The 21,083-nt window shown below is 39.2% G+C and overlaps 1 protein-coding gene across 5 annotated transcripts in view; it reads left to right on the forward strand.

The window, feature by feature from the left end:
* Positions 1-21,083, forward strand: part of Tnpo1 (transportin 1) — an 83,030-nt gene that overhangs the window by 29,773 nt on the left and 32,174 nt on the right. For all 5 annotated transcript variants that reach the window (XM_013349661.2, XM_005356431.3, XM_026783690.1 and 2 more), the window contains exons 3-6: positions 1,968-2,043; positions 5,343-5,492; positions 10,071-10,177; positions 12,558-12,691. In XM_013349661.2, the coding sequence (XP_013205115.1) occupies positions 1,968-2,043; positions 5,343-5,492; positions 10,071-10,177; positions 12,558-12,691 (467 nt within the window). The remainder of the gene's footprint in view (positions 1-1,967; positions 2,044-5,342; positions 5,493-10,070; positions 10,178-12,557; positions 12,692-21,083) is intronic.

Here is a 21,083-nt window from a genome sequence, read left to right on the forward strand (position 1 = left end):
TGCCCGGCGGGGCGGGGGCGCGGGCCCTGCGCCGGAGTAAGCGGCGCGGCCGGGGGTGGAGCTGGCGCGGGGTTTGAACTGTCGGGAGGGCCCGGGGCTTTCTCCAGCCGTGCGTGAGAGGCTGGCGGCTCGGGAGTGCTCCCGTTAACACCTGTTGCCGATTCCCTGGCGCTCCAGTGAGGTCTGCGAAGCTTTGGCCCAAGCCTGGACTTCAGTTACCCCAGGTTCCTGGGTGCTGAGTGCTGGCGTAGCGGTCCTATTGCCACAGTTGGTGAGAGAAAGGTAGTGAGTGCATTTGCAGGAGGCACCGATGGAGCTCAGGCAGGCTCCAGAAGGAACGATCACGCAGATCGCAGCCAGTTAACCCATTAAGTCCAAGCAAGTTAATTCTTTAAGAACTTAGGTCTGCTATGTTCTCAGCAAATTCTCCTGTTACCGTTTTCAGTAAGCAGCAAAATCACCTAAGAGGTAATTTGGTAAATAAGCTGGCATTTGAGTTTATTTCATTTTAAAACACCACAGAAGTGAACTTACTAGAAGGTTTCAAAGAAGCACTGCAGTGCTGTAACCTCAGCCTTCCAATAGATGAACGAATATTACACTGCCCGATTAAAAATGGATGGGACAGTGACAAATCTACTTGGATTGTTCAAAAAAGCCATTTTGTTTGAATACCTTTAAGACTAGGGAAAATAGTAGTTTGGGGTATAGTGACGCTTCTATCTGAACCACGCTGTAGATAAATCTTCATTTATGCTCTCGTTGGAAGGTGAAAAATGTCGGTATTGTTTTACAAAATAATTGGCTTCTAAAATTAGCCAACTCCAGGATTGCATTGTAATTTCTGTAGCACTAAATATTTTAATTTCTTGTTTTAAATACCTATTATATACCAAGTATGGTGCTTGGGCCAGCCCAGTAGTCAGTGTACAGTTTATTCTGTGTATTGAGAGCTTGTTATGTTCCCTGAGTAAGAACAAATTAATCAAGCGTGGTCGTGCCACCTCCTCAACCCCCAGCACTAGGGAAGCTGAAGGGATTTTAGAGGCTAGTGATGACCTGTTCTTTTGTGTCTGCTTAGCAGAGAGCAGATTTATTTTGTATGGGCTTAAGCACTTTCTGGAAGATTGTTATACAGATTTGCTTACATCTATGTGTGTGTGTTTTGTATGGGAATACATTTTATCAGAAAATAATCTATAAAAATTATTAACATAAACATACTAAAACTTAAAAATCTTTGGGCTTGGAAAAAGTAGTTATATTTTGGAATTTTAAAGTATATTTTGCTAGAATTTACATCCTGATCCTAGGCATTTTGAGGCCATTTCTGATATGTAAAATTTGAGTTTCTTCAGTAAAAAACATTTTAATCTCTTTGTGCAGTAAAATACTATTGGCAAGCATGCTACTGATTTGAGAGTCAAGGCTTGAAAGGTTTAGAGCATTACGTCACTGTTACCTGCCAGTTTGTGTCCTCACGTGTTATCTGGCGTGAAAGGGTATTGACTGACTTCAAAAAAAAAAAAAGGCCATCTTTCTTAATTTCCTCAAGCTCTTGAGCTCAAAAATACTGTTTTTATTTCTTTAGGATGCTTTTGGGTTTTTTTTTTTTTTTTTTTTTTGCCTATTTGTACTTAAGTACTTACTAGGTTAGGTTGTTTGTAAGTTACCCACTCTGCCTCTGAAAATGCATTGCTTTGCTGGTCACACAGACCTTTCCTTCACTTGTGTCTTATTGAATATACCTGATGCGCATATAGTCAGAAGGAACCAAAAGGTTTGGTTTTTTTAAATAAGTACTGGTATTGTAAATAACATCAAGTTTGATTTAATAAGCAAATATTATTCTTAGGAAGAGTGGAAGCCTAAAAATATTGTAGAAAGGATCAATTATTAGATTTAAAAATGCTTAATTTCTTTCTTAGATTATACAGAGAAGTTTCCTTAACTACCATTTGTTCTAGAAACTGGAACAACTCAATCAGTATCCAGATTTTAACAACTACTTGATTTTTGTTCTTACAAAATTAAAATCTGAAGGTAAGTAGAGCTTGTGTAGATAATTAACTAAAAATATCTTTTATCACCATTAAGGTCTACATGCTGTGAAGTATTCATTTCAGAGGGTTTCCTTTTGCCATCTGATTGATGGCTGTCAGGTGTCCGCTTAGCGTTACTGCCCCTCTACTGTTTAGATGGGTAATCAGAATTCTTCTGATTGGAAGTCGATATAAGTCTCTTTGTTGTTTTCAGCTAGAAAATGTGGGGCACGGTATGACTTGGTGTTTTGTTTCAGTGTTCATACATGAGTATACCAAAGACTGGCTTTTAATAGTTTACAGATTGAATGTAGGGTTTAATAATTACCTGAATATATGTGTATGTTCGTTATACAAAACCCTAAAAAGCTATTTAGCCAAAATGAAAGCACTTTACCACCTGGTAATTGTTGTCTCTGAACTTTATTCTAGTTTATGATTATATACTATGTTAAACTTATTCACAAATGATGGAGTCACTAACTATTAGTTTTCACTTTAGGTTATTCCTACACTACTTGAAGGCTAACTAGTCTTGCTTTTCAAGTGACAGTCTTTGATGGTTCCTAATCCATGTCACATGTCCTTCTGTACTTTATTTCACAGATTACTTATTTGTTAGCACCTCTTCTTTGTCAGACAATATATAGCCCGTGGAAAATAAATACGACTAAACAAATAATGATCATTGCCCTCACTGAGCTCATATTAGAGTGAGGTGTGTTCATTATAACACTGAGGTTGAACGTCCCTTCCTGGAACATTGCAGACACGTAGATAAGTATTGACAGTTTGCTGGCCTCCAAATGAGCGCGCTCTCCCTTATTTGGCAATGGGTGTTTCAGAAGCCATAGTAAAAACACGGTGCTTGGAATTGTAAAGTAAGCTGTTTGGACTCTGACACTAAGGCATGTAACCTTCTTGCTTCTTTCAGTTGAAAATGCCTGCTGGATACCCAGATTCTATAAGATCTCAGCTCCAGTCTCTAGCACATTACAGAAGTAAAGATTTGATAGTTGAACTATACTCTAGTGAATCTTTGGATTTGTTCTCAGATGATTTCCTAGTTACTTTTGTGGCTTTTGTGATCGAGGGACATAATAAAAAGTTTAAACTAAATCTAGGTTTTAAACTAGAAATTCTTTTAGTTTATCTTTAAAATCTGCTTTGGTAAATACTAAGGAGTATATTGTTTTTCTTAGTATAGAAAAATCTTTTCACACACACCAGTTTGTCAATAATTATTTGACTGGAGGTATAGTTCATTCGTAGAGAAGCAAACCCCACCCCCCAATGCAGGGTTTCTCTGTGTAGCCCTGACTGTCCTGGAACTTGCTCTGTATACCAGTCTGGCCTCAAATTCAGAGATTCAGTTGCCTCTGCCTCCTAAATCCTGGGATTAAAGATGTGCACCGCCACACCTGACTGACACACACTCTTTTAAAAAGAACTTAAATATTTATAAATGAGATTCTGGTTTACAATTGTTTTATTTTAAAATTTTAACCTGTTTGCACTCTATCCTTTTCTTACCCTACTTACAAATAAGTTGTTACAGTATTATATTTTTTGTTAAGAATTTCTTGGCATGCAAAGATACTTTTAAAAAATTCATAGTTCAAATAACGAGAAGAATTTACATTTTAGAGACAGCTAACCCCCCCCCCCAACAGACCTATTAAATTATAAATCTGGAAGATATTCACTTTTTTTTTTACCTCACATTTATTTTGTCTATTTCTTATGCATTCTTCAAAGGATATAGTGGGAACTCTGTGCTTGTGTAAAACTTCTTTGTTTCTTTTTATGCCACTGATAAACTTACCTCCCTTAAGCCCAGAAGAGTACCATACCTAGTTTTTCTAAAAAAGAAAGCCAGGCAGCTTCTACTGTTAGCCTTATGGCTGTCCACTTTAGAGAAGAAACATGACTTTGTCTTTTAATAAAAAGACAGCTTCACTGCAGTAACATTACATTGACTTTTGCACTTTTTTTTCCCTACTTGTGTGTCAGTGTTTGCAATGTGGGGAGGGCCCTTGATAGGTCCCCTGGAGATGGAGTTAGAAGTGATTGTGAACCAACCTCTATGAGTTGGGGACTACCTGTGTTTTCTGTCTTAAGCACTCATCCAGCTGCAGCCCCATTGGCTCCTGCATCTTGTACGGAGGAGGGAGGCCCAGAGAGCTAGGTGCTACCACTTGGCTTTCCAGACAGTGGTCCCTTGTGACTTCGTTTGAGACAGGGTCTCTATTTAGCCCTGCTCTCTTATCTAGCCCAAGCTGACCCTTCCCGCCTTCCTGTGCTTCCTGAGTTCTGGGATTAAAGGTGTATGCCACCATACCTGATTGAAAATTTTAGATTTTTATTTTTTGGTTTTTTGAGGCAGAGTCTCTGTGTATCTGTTGACAGTCCTGACGTCACTCTGTATACCAGGCTGGTCTTGACACTTAGAAATTCTGCCTCTCTTTCCAAATGCTGAAATTAAAGGCATGCCACCACTGCCAGGCTCAGATCAATTTTAAAGTCTGAAATAATAACAAGATTAAACAAAGCTATTGATTTGAAATAAAGGTCTCTTTTATTACACTTGGCCTGCATTAAGTCTTTTTTGACTCAGGTTGCAAGTTCTTAACTAAGTATTCGGTTATCGCCTACCTTGAAAGGGTGTAAGGATTGATTACAGTAATATTTGTACTAGTGTTGGTGTATAACAAACTTTTAAAAATGTCAGCTAGTCTAGTATCATCTGTTAGCACCAGCAGTGAATTAAGCATCTTTCAGGAGAGAACTATGAGCCTTGAACAGCTGAGCTGTCTCCTGCTCTGCCTTTGAACATCTTCTTTAATGGTTTGAGAGAGTTTTGCTTTACTGTTTCTCCCCAATAGATAAGTAAAAACATGGCAGTTGTGTAATAGGAAAGTGATCCTATATATCATATATATTTGCTCCCTTCCTCTACAACCTGGAAGAATTTTTGTGATTCTCAGGAGGAGTTTTCAAGGAGACATTTAGCATTCTCTGAAACTATTTTAGATTGCCATCATCTGAATAGGTGCTATAGATGCCACTGCGCATATTAAATTACTCTGAAAATGTCAGCAGCACCAAAGTTGAGAAACCCTGAACCATAAATTGTAGAGCTGATTTTTCATAATTGGTGATTTTTAAAACCAGCTATAGCAGAAAGAAATTGGAATGTTGGAATCAACTTTCAACATAAATGCTTTTAAAGTGATTGTTGTTGGTACCTTTTGGAATAAAGAATCCTTTAGAACTCAGTTGTGTCATTGCTTCTCACAGATGAGCCCACAAGGTCCCTGAGCGGTCTGATTTTGAAGAATAATGTGAAAGCTCATTTCCAGAACTTCCCAAACGGGGTAACGGACTTCATCAAAAGTGAATGTCTAAATAATATTGGTGATTCCTCTCCTCTGATCAGAGCCACTGTTGGTAAGTTCTGTTAGAGAAATTTTGTATCCTTTTTATAACTAAATTACATTTAAAAATGGGATGCTATTTTTGCAGGAGTTTTTGTTTAATTTAAATCCTTACATATAGTGTTCACCATTGCTGTAGGAGCTCTGCAGCCCTGGGAAGCCAAGGCCAATGGCTGCTGATGAATCAGTTGGTTAGAGTGGGGTGTCAAGAACTGAAGTTAGAACTTCTGTGAGGTTATATACACTGGGATTCCTTGTTTGCAATGCCTTGGGTCATTCCTATTGTCACTCTTACAGGTACAGAAAGTCCTGTTTCATGGCAGCAGTCTTAAGTATAGGATTCTAAAGTTTTACTGTTGGCCTGTAGTACGAGCCTTCTTTGTGTCTGCTCCAACCACAGGGTTTGTTTCTTTGCTTTTTGAGTCTTTTCGGTGTTCAGCTTGGTTTCATGCATTGAAAAACTGTTTATGTAGCAGTAAGTTAAAATAATTATAACTGCTGGTGTGGTGACTTTGGGAGCACACTGCTGACTGTTTGCTCGGTATGCATGTCAGCAGCTCCCCACAGAAATAGGCAGCTACACATACTTCATGCACCTCCACTGTCTAGGTGCCATGGGTTTAAGAAGCTGTCATTTACCAGGACCTGGAATGCTCACTGTTAATCTAGGTTGTTTAAATGAAGGCCTGTGAAATGGATCAATGTCTCATTAAGTATTCCTTGTTTGGGTAGCGAATCTTTAGTTTTATACAGTTTGTCTTTTAAGTTTTGGAAGTACTGTTTATGTCTGTGAGGCTCTGACTCTCCTTGGGCATTTCCGTATTAAAGAGTATCATTCTGACTTCAGGTTTGAGAAGTATGGTACATTTGTAGTTTAGGGGTATAGACTCCAGCTCCGTAGGTTAGTCTTACGTGCTACTGTATCAAGGCATTGCCAGCCCTTGGTGGTAGTAAAAAGAATGGAGCCTGCTGGCGATTTCTATGTAAAGCCAAGGAAAGAAGTCCACCCTAAGGAAAAGCAATTTAGCAAAAGAAAAGAAATGGGTGAGATACAGAAATTCATTGGGAGATTGTCAGCTCCCTATGCTGTGGTATCATAACCCTGGCTTTAGGATGTAGTCCAGACTGTAGAATTCAGTGTACTAACTGGAAGGTTGGAAATACTCTGAGAGAAGAGTTGACTTGCAATGAGTAAAGACTGGATTTCCTTTACCAACAGCCTTTGAACGCATTTGGGACCTGGGTTTATTTTAGGATTTTTCCCCCTGTGGTTCTAGGAATTGAACCCCTGGCCTCAGGCGTGATAACCACACACCACCCTGAGCCTTGTCATCTTTTGTTTGCTTACTTCGAAATAGAAATACTATTGACGGCTGTAATCTGTACCTCTTGATAGCATTTTATAAAGTCTGTCTGATTTTTGGGTTTTAGGTCTAGTTTTTATTATGTACTTGGGCATTCTGATTGTGAGGAGCTACTGAAGTTTTTCAGTGTAACCAGCAGTTCTTAATCTAACTTCAGATATAGCTGCAGTATGTTTCCAAGTGATGTGTGGAATATAATAAAGTAATTATGAGTCAAAGGTGGGCTGGATAGAATAGCTGAAACAATGATTGGCATGTGCCAAAGACTGGCATAAAGGGTAGCGAGTATTTAGTTCAGTTCATCATATTTCTTTATTTTTACATACAGATTAGATATCCCTTGGTGTTTTTGAATGTTTACATACAAGTTGCCAGTTGGGCAACCCTTACTACAGTTCACATTGCTATAAAATCTGAGTGTTTATTAACTATATAAATCTCTCAACTTGAAATAGTTAAACAGATCAGTTAATTATCTGCCGTGTGTTGTTAATTAAAAATAAAAGACCAGTGACTCTACAAGACAAAATAACAAAAGCTTAAAATATGTAGATTTATAGCTGTTTGTGGTGCTGAGATTGAGTGATAGTTAAGTGCTCAGCCCAAACAAGACAGCTGTCCCACCCTCTCTAACAGTGCGGGAAGCGTCACAGAAGAAGCTGTAGGAGGAATGTCAGTAAGTCCTGGAAGCTAGTGTCCTGGGACTGCCCGAGCCTGGCCCCCTGAACAGTCCGTCCAAAGAGTCTGGGGGAAATTGTCCTTATTCATGTACGCACTGGTGAGCCCACCAAGCTCTCGTGCATAGTTCTGAAGGCTGGATCACAAACAGATGAATATGGAAAAGGAATTTGGAGGAAGAAAGAGGGTGTTGAGAAGAATGGGATAAGAGAAGGTGAGGGTGACAGTAACTAGAGTGATGAAATTGTCAAAGAATAACTTTAATAAAAGGCAAAACCCCTCCATTGTTGGAGAGTAATGATGCCTGAACAGTAGGAGTGACCACAGAGAGAAGTTACTGGATGGGACCCGATATTAAAATTCCTTGTTTGTAAACCATCACCTAGAATTTAAAGTTCTTTTTTGGGGTGGAGGTGGTTCACATGAAGCATTGCCTAGACTTGTGAATTCTTTTTTCCTTTTGTTTTGTTTTGTTGTTTGTTTTCTCAAGTCATTTTTTTGCTTCAGGAAAATAAATATGAGCATGTTGTAAAACCTCAGTTTCCAAGAAATCTGGGGATTTTTAAAAATCATTTCTTAAATTAGTTCATCTTAGTTCACATGAGAAGATTTAAAGCACTTTGGGGAACACGTTTTGTAAGTGAAATAGTTCATCTAAAAGGCATTTCTAAGAATTGGAGAAGAGACCTTGACAGAATTGAGAGATGTATGATGTGTACTACATTATTAGTGTGTAGGAGCTTTATCTAGACAAGCATTTTACAACTTCACCTCTTGACATTTTAGGTTAGATAATTTTTTGTGGTTGGGCTCCTCTGTGGACTGTAAGATATTAGTCAGCATCTCTAACTTCCCGTAGGATACCATAGCTGCAATAGTCGCAGTTGTGCCAATCCAGTGTGCCACATTGCCAAATGACTGAGCTTCCTGAGGGCAAGGACCATTTGCTAATTTTAGATTTCTTGTCACCCAATGCAATATTGATACCATATTAAGAACTTAGTAAATATTTTAACTAAAGATTTCTGATTGTAAAAGTAAACTTGCAACTTTAGGTTTAAAATTTTTTGTTTTTGTTTTGTTTGAGACAGGGCTTTTTTTGTTTAGCTTTGAACCCTGTCCTGGAACTTGCTCTGTACACAAGGATGGCCTTGAACCTCACAGAGATCCTCCAGCCTCTGCCTGAGTGCTGGGACTAAAGGCTTGCACCACTACCACCCAGCTTAAAAATTTTGAAGTTATTTTGAGATGGGATCTTGCTTTCTCTTCACTCCTGTGCTGCAATTACAGCCGTGTGCCTGCTTCACCTAAGTTTAATTTGTTCCTTTTCCTGTTTTCTAAAATATCTGTGAATCTTGTCAAGAAAGTTTATTGGGAAGATACTTCATTTTAATGATTTCATGCTAATTCATTTGGATGAATGAATTGCTTGCCTCATAAAATAATACATAGCTTGTTTGTAATTTTACTATTCCAATAAATATTGTTTAAGTATGCTTATACACTTGTGAAAAAGTTTAAGAGTAATTCATAGAAATAACCTTATTGGAACCAAAGTTTTTTTTTTTTTAATTTTATTTATGATTTATGTATGAGTGCTCTACCTGTACTCCTGCATGCTGGAAGAGGATATCATATCCTATTACACATAGTTGTGAGCCATCATGTGGGTACTGGGGATTGAACGCTCTTAACTGTTGAGCCATCTCTCCATCCCCCAAAATATTCTTTTCAATTCTTTAGATTTGAATAAGTATTATCAAACATAATTATAATTTTTGTTTTAGTAAGATACGGTCTCAGGAATCCAAGTCAACTACCTATCTGGTCCCCCTGCTTCCTCTTGAGTGTGGGAGTTATAGGCATGTGACATTATGCCCAACTCTCACAGTTCTAAACACTGAAAATTATGTCAGTTTTCAGGTTTTCAGCTCTGTTTGGTATTAGTATTCTTTTTTTTTTTTTTTTCCTGGAGTAGGTAGAATTACGGGACTCTATAAATTTGGAGTTCTGTCACCATTCTTTAATGTTTGCCTAGCAAATGCAATGGCATTCAAGTTGTAGGTGTATCTGTTTAGTCCACTTGGTGTTTCTGAAGTTTTGTTTGGGTTTTCCCCTTGGTTGGTTAGTTTTTTGGGAGACAGGGTTTCTCTGTGTGGTCCTGGAAGACCTCTATAGACCAGGCTTTCCTCAAACTGATAGATCACCTACCTGCCTCTGTGCCGCAAGTGCTGGGATTAAGGTGTGCATCACTGAGCCTGGCTTGACTTTGCCCTCTTGGGTCTTCTTGCATTCATCTTCCAAGTCTGGGATTACAGTTTTAGTGACCACGGAGTCCCTGTGTTTTGTTATATTTTAACTTTAGGAAAGAATAGTTGACATGAGGAAGAAGATCTTGGTACCTAACTGATTCTTGCCTAAAGGCTAATAAGAGCGATATCTTTAATGTAACTCTGATTGTAGTTTGGGCCTCTTGGCATGTTTTGAAGTGTGTTTGTGCATGCCTCTCACACAGTGCCGTAATCTCCAAATGTGTGTCGTCTTTCTAGGTATTTTAATTACAACCATAGCCTCCAAGGGAGAACTGCAGAATTGGCCTGATCTCTTACCAAAGCTCTGTAGCCTGCTGGATTCTGAGGATTACAACACTTGTGAGGTAAGGTGGCTTGCTTCTTAGGTCTGTCCTTTCATAGCCTATGTTAACCTTCAGGAAGATACTTCTAAACTAGACAGCTTCAAAGCTCTGAAACCTAAAGTTGTCTTTGTATTTTATATTTGTTACCTTTTACTTGTTTTCTGAAAATAATGTGACAAAAATCATCACTGTTTCCTATAAGGAAATGCATTGTCTCTGTAAAGTTTTTCTTAAATGTTACATGCATGTGATTAAAGCTGTTTTTATGTTTAATCAATTTTTTTTAATTAAATTTTTTTTAATTTTATGGGTGGGAGTTTTTTGCCTGCATGTATGTTTGTGTACTGCATTTGTGCTCTCAAGATCAAAATAAGTCACCAGATTCCCCTAAAGCTGGAGTTCCTGGTGATTTTGAGTCACTATGTGGGTGCTGAGAACCAAACTTGGGTCCTCTACAAGAGCAACAAGCATTCCTACCTTACTGGTGAGCCACCTTTCCAGCCCCTCATTGATGTCTTATGTATTTAAAGGTAAACCAGAGTTTACCAAAATACCAGACCATAAATTGTTTTTAGTTTCTCTAAATGACATACAATAAGAGGGATAAACATTTTTATATATTTTTATTTTGATCCTAGCCTTTTGCAGCTGAGCCATCATGCCAGCCTGACACGAACATTTTTTTAAAGGTTTATTTATTATATATGCAATGTTCTGTCAGTATATATGCCTGCAGGCCATAAGAGGGCACCAGATCTCACTGTAGATGGTTGTGAGCCACCATGTGGTTGCTGGGAATTGAACTCAGGACCTCTGGAAGAGCAGCCAGTGCTCCTAACCTTTGAGCCATCTCTCCAGCCCCCTGACATGAACATTTTAATCATAATTAATTCTGATCTCTTGATTTTGTGTTTTAGTTTCTTAGGTTTTGCTTTGCATGTTTTTTTTTTTTGTTGTTGTTGTTGTTTTAATTATTATCACCACTGGTAAAATCTGTAAAACTATTGTGTTTGGGGAAATAAGAAAATGTTTGGATTTGTATTTTGAGACGGTCTCATTGTGACCCTGAACTCTTCTAGTCCTCCCTCCCTCCCAAAGGCTGGGATTGCAGGCAGGAGCCACCATGCCCAGTTGGAATTCCCTTCTTAGTTTCTCAATGTTGGTGAACACTGGACTATTTGATTTCATAGCAAGCCGAATTTTTTCCTTCCTTCCTAGAACTCATAGAGATCCATCACACCCTCACCCTTTGCTTCAGAGTGCTAGGATGGAAGCTGTGGGCCCACATGGGCGGAAACCCATCTTAGATGCTTAGACTTGACAGCAGCACAGCTTGGAGGTATAAGTGAGCAAGATGGTGTCAGGAGAGAAGAGAGGGGAACTTGGGAGATTAGTCTCCTGAGTCACTCTTAGGGCATGCTGCAACCCTGGGAACACAATGACAGTGTAAACTATAGTGATTGTAAGCTGCTCTGCTAAAGACGCAGGCTTTCTATCTTGATCCTCACACAATATTTCTAAATGTTTGTTTTTAATGGAATTTGGCTTCGTTGTTTGTTTTTTGTTGTTTGGAGGTTTTTGTCTTTTTGTTGTTGTTTTGTTTTGTCATTTTTATTACCAAGATGATTAGAGGAACTAGCTGTCAGCTTGAATCTTCTGTTACTATATTATGTTGTCAGTTTCCCAATATATGGCTTATATATGATTGTTTCAAAAATTATTGGTAAGATATATTACAAAATGAATTTATGTTACAGTGGTTAAATACATTTCTATGAAAATTTATTTTAGCAGTTTAGCGGTGGTGGTGCACGCCTTTAATCCTAGCACTCGAGAGGCAGAGGCAGGCGGATCGCTATGAGTTCGAGATCAGCCTGGTCTACAAGAGCTAGTTCCGGGACAGGCGCCAAAGCTACAGAGAAACCCTGTCTCGAAAAACCAAAAAAAAAAAGAAAATTTATTTTAGCATTTAATAAGATAATTTTAATATAGACTTAAAATTGATATTTCAGCGGAATTAGAAATTTTAGATGCTATTTATTCTCAACTAATCAAAATATCTTCCAGTTTTAACTTACTTAATACTAAAAGTTAAATACATCATTAGAGTGATATTTTGATATTCTGAATTAATTTGTTTTTAAGTTTTATAAAGCATGTGGTCTGAGAACATAGATTTGTTAGTAGTCCACAATATCTTGATTTTTCTTTGTTTTGCTTTGTTCTAGTTTTGTTTCCTTTGAGAATGGGGTCTTGCCATGTTGTCTAGACTGGTCTCAAGCTCGTGTAGTGGTCTCCATGCCTCAGCCTCCCTGGTGCTGGGATGACGGATGGCGTGCCACCTCCTTCTGCTCGCAGTTGTCTGCAGTGAGTTCTAATGCTATAAATCTGTCTCTTACAGGGAGCATTTGGTGCCCTGCAGAAGATATGTGAAGACTCTGCTGAGATTTTAGATAGTGATGTTTTAGATCGGCCTCTCAACATCATGATTCCCAAATTTTTACAGTTTTTCAAGCACAGTAGTCCCAAAATAAGGTGTGTATATGGCATTGTTAGCTTATAAGCTGATTGAAGCCTAATAGACCATTACATTCTTTTGTTTAAGACCAAGAATAGTTCTGGGAAATTGTTTTTTAAGTTATCTGATTTGTCACATCCAAATACCTTCATCTGTAGCTGCATAATTAATATTCTTCTCCCCGTGCAGTGTTGACACACCCGTGTCCATTGTGGTGAACAAGATTAGCTGATGTTCTTTGAACTTTTAACAGATATCCTCTTTCTTGTCTACTTCTGTTTCAGGTTCAGTTCTGTCCTCTCCTTTGGTTTTCATCCTGTGATGGGTAAACTGACTGAGTTGTGATGAAAACATGTTTTCATTGAGTTGTTGACTATTGTCACTTTAATAAAAGTTTTAGATCTAGTTATAGAGAGTGGGCAGTCATTTAACACAGGCACCAGAACCTTTTTATATACCATGAAATGACATGGTAGGCCTCAAGTTAGGCTGGACTGGTATCCATTTTCACCTTAGCAGTTCCTAAAATGATACTGCCTTGTAGTGGTGAAAATACTATTAGAAGATGAATTAGTCTTGATGAAGCCGATGGCCGTCAGTTCCCTAGCAAATTATAATTGCAGTGTGTTAGTACAAGTATATCGCCTCCTGTGTTTCCCTAAGCTGTTGAACTTTTTGGCTTTTGTTTTGGGTGTTGTTGGTTGATTTCCCTAACTGTTATTTCAGAAGGTATTGCTGTTTCTGTGAATTGTCAGTTCCTTTTATTTTTGTTTTATTTTTGTTGTTAATTTTCTATGTATTTCCATAGAATAGACAGATGTATTGGCATATAACTAGAAATCATTGCCTAAAATAATGGATCACTCAAAGGTAGACTTCAGTGCAGATTATAGCTATTAGTTGGGTCATAACATTCCATCCCACTGGCTCTTTTTCAACTCTGTAGCCAGATAGCTAACATGAATTTATTTCTTGATTAAATTCTGCATTTACAGGTACAACTCAGTTTCATTTCAGACATTTCATCCTGCATTGTATTTCCTTTTGTGGTGTTAGTGGAAACTTTTCAACAGCTATTTGGTAGTGTCATCTATGAAGTATCCCCTTTAGAAGTAAGCTGTTATCCTCCATGTCTGTTTACTGGGTAGGCCTTATTCCCCATGGACTCTTCCCTGCTCACACTGTCACCAGGTGGTCAGAGTGCTTGTACTTCAATTCTAGAAATCTGCTTGCTTATATTGGTTCCGCACAGCCTTGACTGGACTGGCTAGAACTCAGAGATCACCTGCCTCTGCTTCCTGTGTGGGACTCAAGGTGTACGCCACCATATTGAACTAGAAATCTTAAAGGTTTTTATTTTATTTCATGTATGTGTGTAGGCTTGTACATGTGCTTGCTGCATTTTGTTCCCTTTCTACTGTGTGGTTCCTGAGGATTAAACTCAGATTGCCAGGCTTGGCAGCAGGCACTTGTACCCACTGACTCTCAGCTGTACCAGAAAACAACAGTGGAAAGACCCACAGAAGCATTGCTGCACTTAGTTCTGTCCATGGTCATTTGTTAAAATTTTAGGTAGAATTCAGCAACAGAGAGATGTATTTTCAGTAAATCTTTGTTGTTGGGTTTTTTTTTCAGTGAATCTTTGTTATTAGGCTCTTCAAATTGTTTGCTTATTTTTTTAATGTATTTTTGGGTAAATAAACTTATCTGTTACATATTTTAGTCGTTTTAACCACGATCTTTATAATGTAACATGTTTACTGATGACATCTTATGTAGTTTACCTAGTTTTGTACTCTTAAGAATGCCCAGCATGCCGGGCAAGGGTGGCTCTCACCTTTTATCTCAGCACTCAGGAGGCAGAGACAAGGGACAAGCAGGTCTCTGCGTTCAAGGCCAGCCTGGTCTACAGAGAGAGTTTTAGGATAGCTAGGGAGGTTACATAGAGAAACCCTGTCTCAAAAACAACAACAACAGCAACAACAAAATAACAGACAAACAAAAACACCTTACCAGCCCCCCCTAAACTGCTGGGAAATACAGTGCAGCAGTGGGCTGTTACATAGTTGTGCATCTAACTCTCCGCATCACCATCTTTACAGGGTACAGAGGAATATTTTGCAACACCTCCTTCACACCTGCTCTTCCTTTCTACTTTGATGTGTTACAATGTGTATATAATTTACATCTAGGTCCTACATGTGAGAAAGTATGTGGTGTCTTTCTGAATAAGGCTTACTTCACCTTAACACAGCTCCAGCTTTGTCCATTTGCACACGTGCTCTCTGAGTGGATAAAATTCCATTTTCTTTATTCACCTCTCTGCTGTTGGGCATCTAGGTCAGTTCCATTCATTGGTGTTGGAATCAGTGTATCAGTGAGCATGGGCATGGAAGTATTTGGACTTAGGATCTTTTGTGTGTGTGCCTAGGAATGGTGCGGCTAGACCATATGGTAATTCTATTTTTAGTTTTTTTGAGGAAACTGCTGATTTCCATGGTTGCTGTTCCCATCATCAGCAAAAGCAGTTCCTCTTTTCTCAGTATCCTTGCTGGCATTGCTATATGTCTTATTTATTTATTCATTTATTTGCTTACTTATTGTAGCCATTCCAGTGGGTGTAAGATGAAATATCAGTGTGGTTTTAATTTACATCTCACTAATGCCTAAAGATGTGAAACACTTTCAGATGTTTGTTGATCATTGTATATTTCTTTGAGCATGTCCAATTCATTATTCCATTGGTGATAGGATTTTTGTTTGAGTTCTTCATAGAGTCTAGATATTGATCTTTGATAGGTAATTGTCAGAGGTTTTCTCATTTTTCTATACTATGTTCCTCTAGCAGTTTACATTAAGGGCTTTGATCCATTTTGGGTTGTTGTTTGTTTTTTTTTTTTTTTTTTCCTAAAAAAAAAAACAAAGTGTAAGGTGTGGATCTATCTAGTTGGTTGTTAGTGTTCAGATAACCCAGTTTACAGTATTTGTTTTGAGACACTGGGTAGCCACAGACAAGCAAGTTTATTTCTGGACCTTGTGTTGCATTCCATGGGTGTTTTTGTGTCTGTGGGTGCAGGTTGTGTTACTGTTCACAAGTTTGAGTGGGTTTTAACCGTTAGTAAGGTGATGGTTTTCCTAAGAACTTTCCCTGCTGTGTCCTTGCTTTGTACCTATACTTGACCACCGTGTGTTCTCTGAAAAAGTTCTTGGTGTTAATGCAGGCATTTTAAATGGCCTTTCTGTTTGGATGTCTGTTTCTCTGGGTTGAGAAGTTCTTTCTGCTATGATTATATTGACCCAGTTCTCTGGCTCAGCATCTTCTATCCTGAAAATTCTTGGGTTTGGTTTCTCGATCATACTTTGGAGGTCTTGAGCATCACAGTCATGCTTGGTTTAGTTTGGTTGGGTTTCTTTGAAAAAAAAAAAAAATTCTGTTTGAGTGTAGTGTTTTCTTGACCTAGTCTTTTATTTTTCTTTTTTTTTTAATAAGGTTTATTTTTATCTTATGTGCCTAAGTATTTTTCCTGCTTGTATGTCTGTGTACCAATTGCATGGTACCATGGAGACCAGAGGTTGACTGTCTGGAACTGGAGTTATAGACAGCTATGAGCTGCAGTGGGTGCTGTAAAGAACCCCAGTTCTCTGAAAGAGCAGCCAATGCTCTTAACTACTGAGCATCTCCCCAGAGCCAATTTGACCCTTGACTTATTTAAATTTTTATTTCTGGCATTTTTTTTTTCAAAATTTCTATTGACTTACTGAATTTCTCCTTTATTTTGCCTTTTTAGCTATATATATATATATATATATATATATATATATATATATGGCCATATAGCTAAACTTTCATCATTTTTGTCTATTCCCTCCTCTTTGCTGCTGACTTTCTTCTAGGTGCTGGTTTAATTTCTTCCCTAATTCACCCATGTGTTTATATCATTTTTTTAGGACATTGATCACCTTTTGCTGTTAAACTCTGAGGTCATCTGGCATGCCACCCACTCAGTCTGAATTCCTTAGGATCTCTGAGGGAGTCTTGTGGCCTTGCCCTTTCACAGTTCTTGTGTTTCTATGTTGCAATTTGTGCTACTCTTGGTTTAGGGATCTTGTTAGTAAGTAACCTAATTTGGTGGGCTCAATTTCCAGTTCCATTTAGTGAGAAGCAAATAGGCTGGGTTTTTGTTTGTTCATTTGTTTTGGTTTTTGGAGATGGCTGCCCTAGAACTTGCTCTGTGGGCCAGTCTGGCCTTGGACTCACAGAGGTACACCTGCCTCTGCCTCTTCCAGTACTGGTACTAAAGGCATGCACCACCTCTGCCCAGGGATGTACAGAGAAGCAAACAAATAAAATTTACAAAGATAATTCATTGGTGTTGAAGAGATGACTTGACAGGTAAAAGCCTGGACAGAGCACCTGAGTCACTCCCAGGACCCAAACCTCTTAACATATGACAGCTACGAAGGCACTTGCAGTCACCTGCACATACCCGCACACACACAGACACACACATGATATAAAAATAGTGGAGTAGAGAGATGGCTCCGTGGTTAAGAGTACTCATTGCTCTTGCAGAGGACCCTGGTTTGGTTCCTAACACCTCCATGGCAGCTCACAACCTCAGTTTCAGAGGCTCTGATGGCCTTTTTCCGACCTCTGCGACCTGCACACACATACGCACATGGTACAGATATACATATGTGTGTATATGTATGTATTATGTATATATATGTATATATACACACACAGTCAAAATATCTATATATAATACAGAGAAAAATTTTAAATTCTACTAGAAGTTTTATATTAGAAGAGGAAAGAATCAGAGGGCATTAAAAAGATTACCTTGTGGTGGAAATGCATAAATACATTAAAAGTAGTAAAATATGAAAAAGTAAAAATACTAAATACCCGTGGAGTCTTGGATCTTTGAAAATTGGAGCATGCCAAGAATGTGCAGGTTGTAAGGAAGTCAATTGTACTGGGAGCTCTTAACTTTCTTACAGTTTATTCTGGTCTTAAGCTTAGGTAAGTGTCTTCACTCTGATAGATTCTCTTCCTTGCATGTCAGGGTCTTCTGCTGACCACACTGCTTTGTAGACTGTGCGCTGTGGTTCTTCCATCTTCCTGAGTGTGTCGAAACAACCCTGGGATCTGTGTAGGTGGAACTTTCCTACTTTAAGTCCTGCTAAGTATTATTCACCCTGCTGGTGGAGTGGAACTGTGGATGTCGGGAGCTTTGGCGTGTGAGTCCATGACAGATAGCTGGCTCCAAAGGTGATGCTACCTGCTGACACTAAGTGGTTTCACCTCAAACTGATGAGTTCAGCTCGAAGACACCTATAGATTGCCGTTTTCTGTATACTTCTCTGCCTGCACAGAGCCCCTGCTACCTTTGCTCCTCAGCATCTGGCCTTCGTTCTCTCAAATTGTCTCCCAGGATTGTCCCTCATTGTGGGCCTATGGTTGGTTGAATGTAGGTCCCTTGACTTCAGTTGTTTCCGGTGGTCAGGTCCCAGGTTACCTCATTTTTAAACAGTATGATTCCTCTTGGGATGCCACTGGGCGTCAGCCCTCTGAGGCTTTGGAAACTCCTTCCTACTGCTGATCTGTCCTGGGTTTGAGGTTTGAGAGAGGCTTGTCCTGTGGGTAGGACTTAACCTCGAGCTAAGACTTCTGCTCTCCTATGACTGGAGCTGTGTTTGACTTTATCACATATTTTTATTACTTTTTTTTTGAAATTATAGTATAATTACATCATTTCTCCCCTTTTTTCCCCTCCAAACCCTCCTACATCTCTTCTTTTTGTCTTTCAAATTTAATGGCCTCTTTTTTTTTTAATTATTAATTGTTATAGATGGAGCTTCTGACCTTCCCAGGAACACAATTTCATTGCAGACTCTCCAGTCCTCTGGCTTTACAGCCTTTCTATCCCAGCCCCTCTCTAAAAAGTTCCTTGTGCCTTAGGTTGAGGAGTTGTTTGATTGATGTTTCAATCAATGACTTGCCTCCATAACTCTCCGTTCTAATTGGTTGTGGTTTTCTGCATGGTCTGTTTCTGTTGAAAGAGAATTTCCTTGATGAGAATGAAAACTGTGCTTGTCTCTGAGTATAAGGACAAACATTGGGACTGGAGTTGAGGATTTTGCTGTTAGTAAGTTGGTGGGCGTAGGTTCCTTTCAAGATCCGTGACTTCACTTGTCCTGGGTACTTGACTGGGTTTCTAGTAAGTCCAGGCATGATTCCCATCTTGTTGAACAGGTCTTAAGTCCAGTGAAAGAGCTGTTGGTTACTGCCAAGGTATGTGGTCACTGCTGCGCCTAGGATCAAGGTATGTGGTCACTGCAGCACCCTTAGGACCAAGGTGTATGGTCACTGCAGCACCCTTAGGACCAAGGTATACGGTCACTGCAGCACCCTTAGGAAGATTTTTGTGTTGTGCTTGTTGTTAATAGGTGACATGGCTGGATAGAGCTGTTGGTTGTTTCCCTTCTTTGAAAGCTTGCATGGTGCCTTCTCGTACTATGAAATATGGAAACTAGTCCTTAAAAGGGAGGGCATATAGATCAGTTCCAGCTCAGGGGCCTCTGGGGCCTGTGTTTGAAATGCATGGTGTTTTCAGCAATAAGGACTGACTTTCCACTTTGGGGTGGTGGCGGGGGGAGGGGGCAACTGAGGGCAATAGAATAGCAATACCTGAAATGTGTTGTTTTGCCTTCCTCTTTCCTTCTCTCTTGTCCCCCTGTTGCCCCCATCCCCATACTCTAGCAACAGTCCCTGTCTACTTTCCTGGTTTCTGTAGTAGAGAAGCTCCAGGATATGTACTCAGCTGAAGATTTGGAGCTAGGAACCTCTGATGAGAGGATCCATATGTTTTGTTTCTGGGTCTGGGTTACCTCACTCAGCATGATTTTTTTTCTAGTTCCACCCATTTACCTGCAAAGTTTATGATTTCAATTTCCTTTATGGCTGAATAGTATCCATTACTGTATATGTACCACGTTTTCATTATCCGTTGTAGGTTGTTCCCATTCCCTAGCTATGAATAGAGTAGCAGTGAACATGGCTGAGCAAGTGTCTGGACTAGGATGTAAAGTCCTTTGGGCATAGTATGCCAAGGAGTGCTATGGCTGGGTCATAGTGTCATAACCTTTTTTTTTTTTTTTGGTTTTTCGAGACAGGGTTTCTCTGTGGTTTTGGAGCCTATCCTGGCACTAGCTCTGTAGACCAGGCTGTGTCATTACCTTTTGATAATTGTCCAAACTGTTTTCTGTAGTGACTGTACCAGTTTGCAATCCTATCAGCAATGGATGTGGGTTCTCTTTCTTTCCGTGGCATTTGTTGTAGAGTTTTTTGTTGACCTTTGCCATACTGGTGTATGATGAAATAAATCTCAAAGTTGTTTTGATTTATATTTCTCTAAATTGCTAGGGACAATGAACATTTTTTTACATATGTCTTAGTTATTTTTTAAATTCTTCTGAGAACTGTTTAGGTCCTAGACCCATTTTGTGAATGGGTCATTTGGTGATGGCTTGTTTGTTTCTTTCCTGTTCGTATGTTCTGGATATTAATGTCAGGTGTCTCACTGAAGAAGGTTCTCTCCCATTCTGTAGGCTTTCTCTTCACCTTACTGGGGATGTCTCTTTAGCTGTGCCGAAGCTTTTTAGGTTTTATCAACTTTCACCTGTCAATAATTGTTAGCTTTAAATTTGGGGCAAGTAGAGTCCTACTTCCCACACCTCAGTCATTTGGCGTTCTGCCTGTTTTCTCCTATAGTAGCTTCAGTGTTTCAGGCTTTACTTTAGGTCTTTGGTCCATTTAGAGTTAGCCTTTATGCAAGATGATGCATACTGGATTAATTTCATTCTTCTATTCATGGACATAAGTTTTTCCCAGCACTGTTTGTTGAAGTTGCTTTCTTTTCTCTAGCCTGTGTTTCCATATTTGGGTTTGGGGGTTTGTTTTTGTTTCTCCCCCCTCCCCCTTTTTTTTGGACTGGGTCTATCTATGTAGTCATGGTAGTTCTGGAACTCTCTGTGTGGTCCAAGCTGACCTCAGATTCACAGAGATTGGCCTGCCCCTGCCTCCCAAATACTGGGACAAAAATGTGTGCCACTATGTACAGCTCGTGCTATTTTTATTACTCTGGCTCTGTAATATATTTTAAGATCTGGAATGGTGACCCGACACACCCCTCCCCCCTCCCAGCATTTTTAATTTGGCTCAGATTGTTTTGGCTGTCTGAGGTCTTTTGTGGTCGCACCTGAATTTTAGGGTAGTTTGTTTGTTTGTTTCTATTTTCTGTTCATCACACTTTTTTTGTTTTTTTTTTGTTTTTTGGTTTTTTGTTTTTGTTTTTTGAGACAGGGTTTCTCTGTGGCTTTGGAGCCTGTCCTGGAACTAGCTCT

The sequence above is a fragment of the Microtus ochrogaster genome, chromosome 19, assembly GCF_000317375.1.
Source record: "Microtus ochrogaster isolate Prairie Vole_2 chromosome 19, MicOch1.0, whole genome shotgun sequence".
Classification (NCBI taxonomy): Eukaryota; Metazoa; Chordata; class Mammalia; order Rodentia; family Cricetidae; genus Microtus; species Microtus ochrogaster.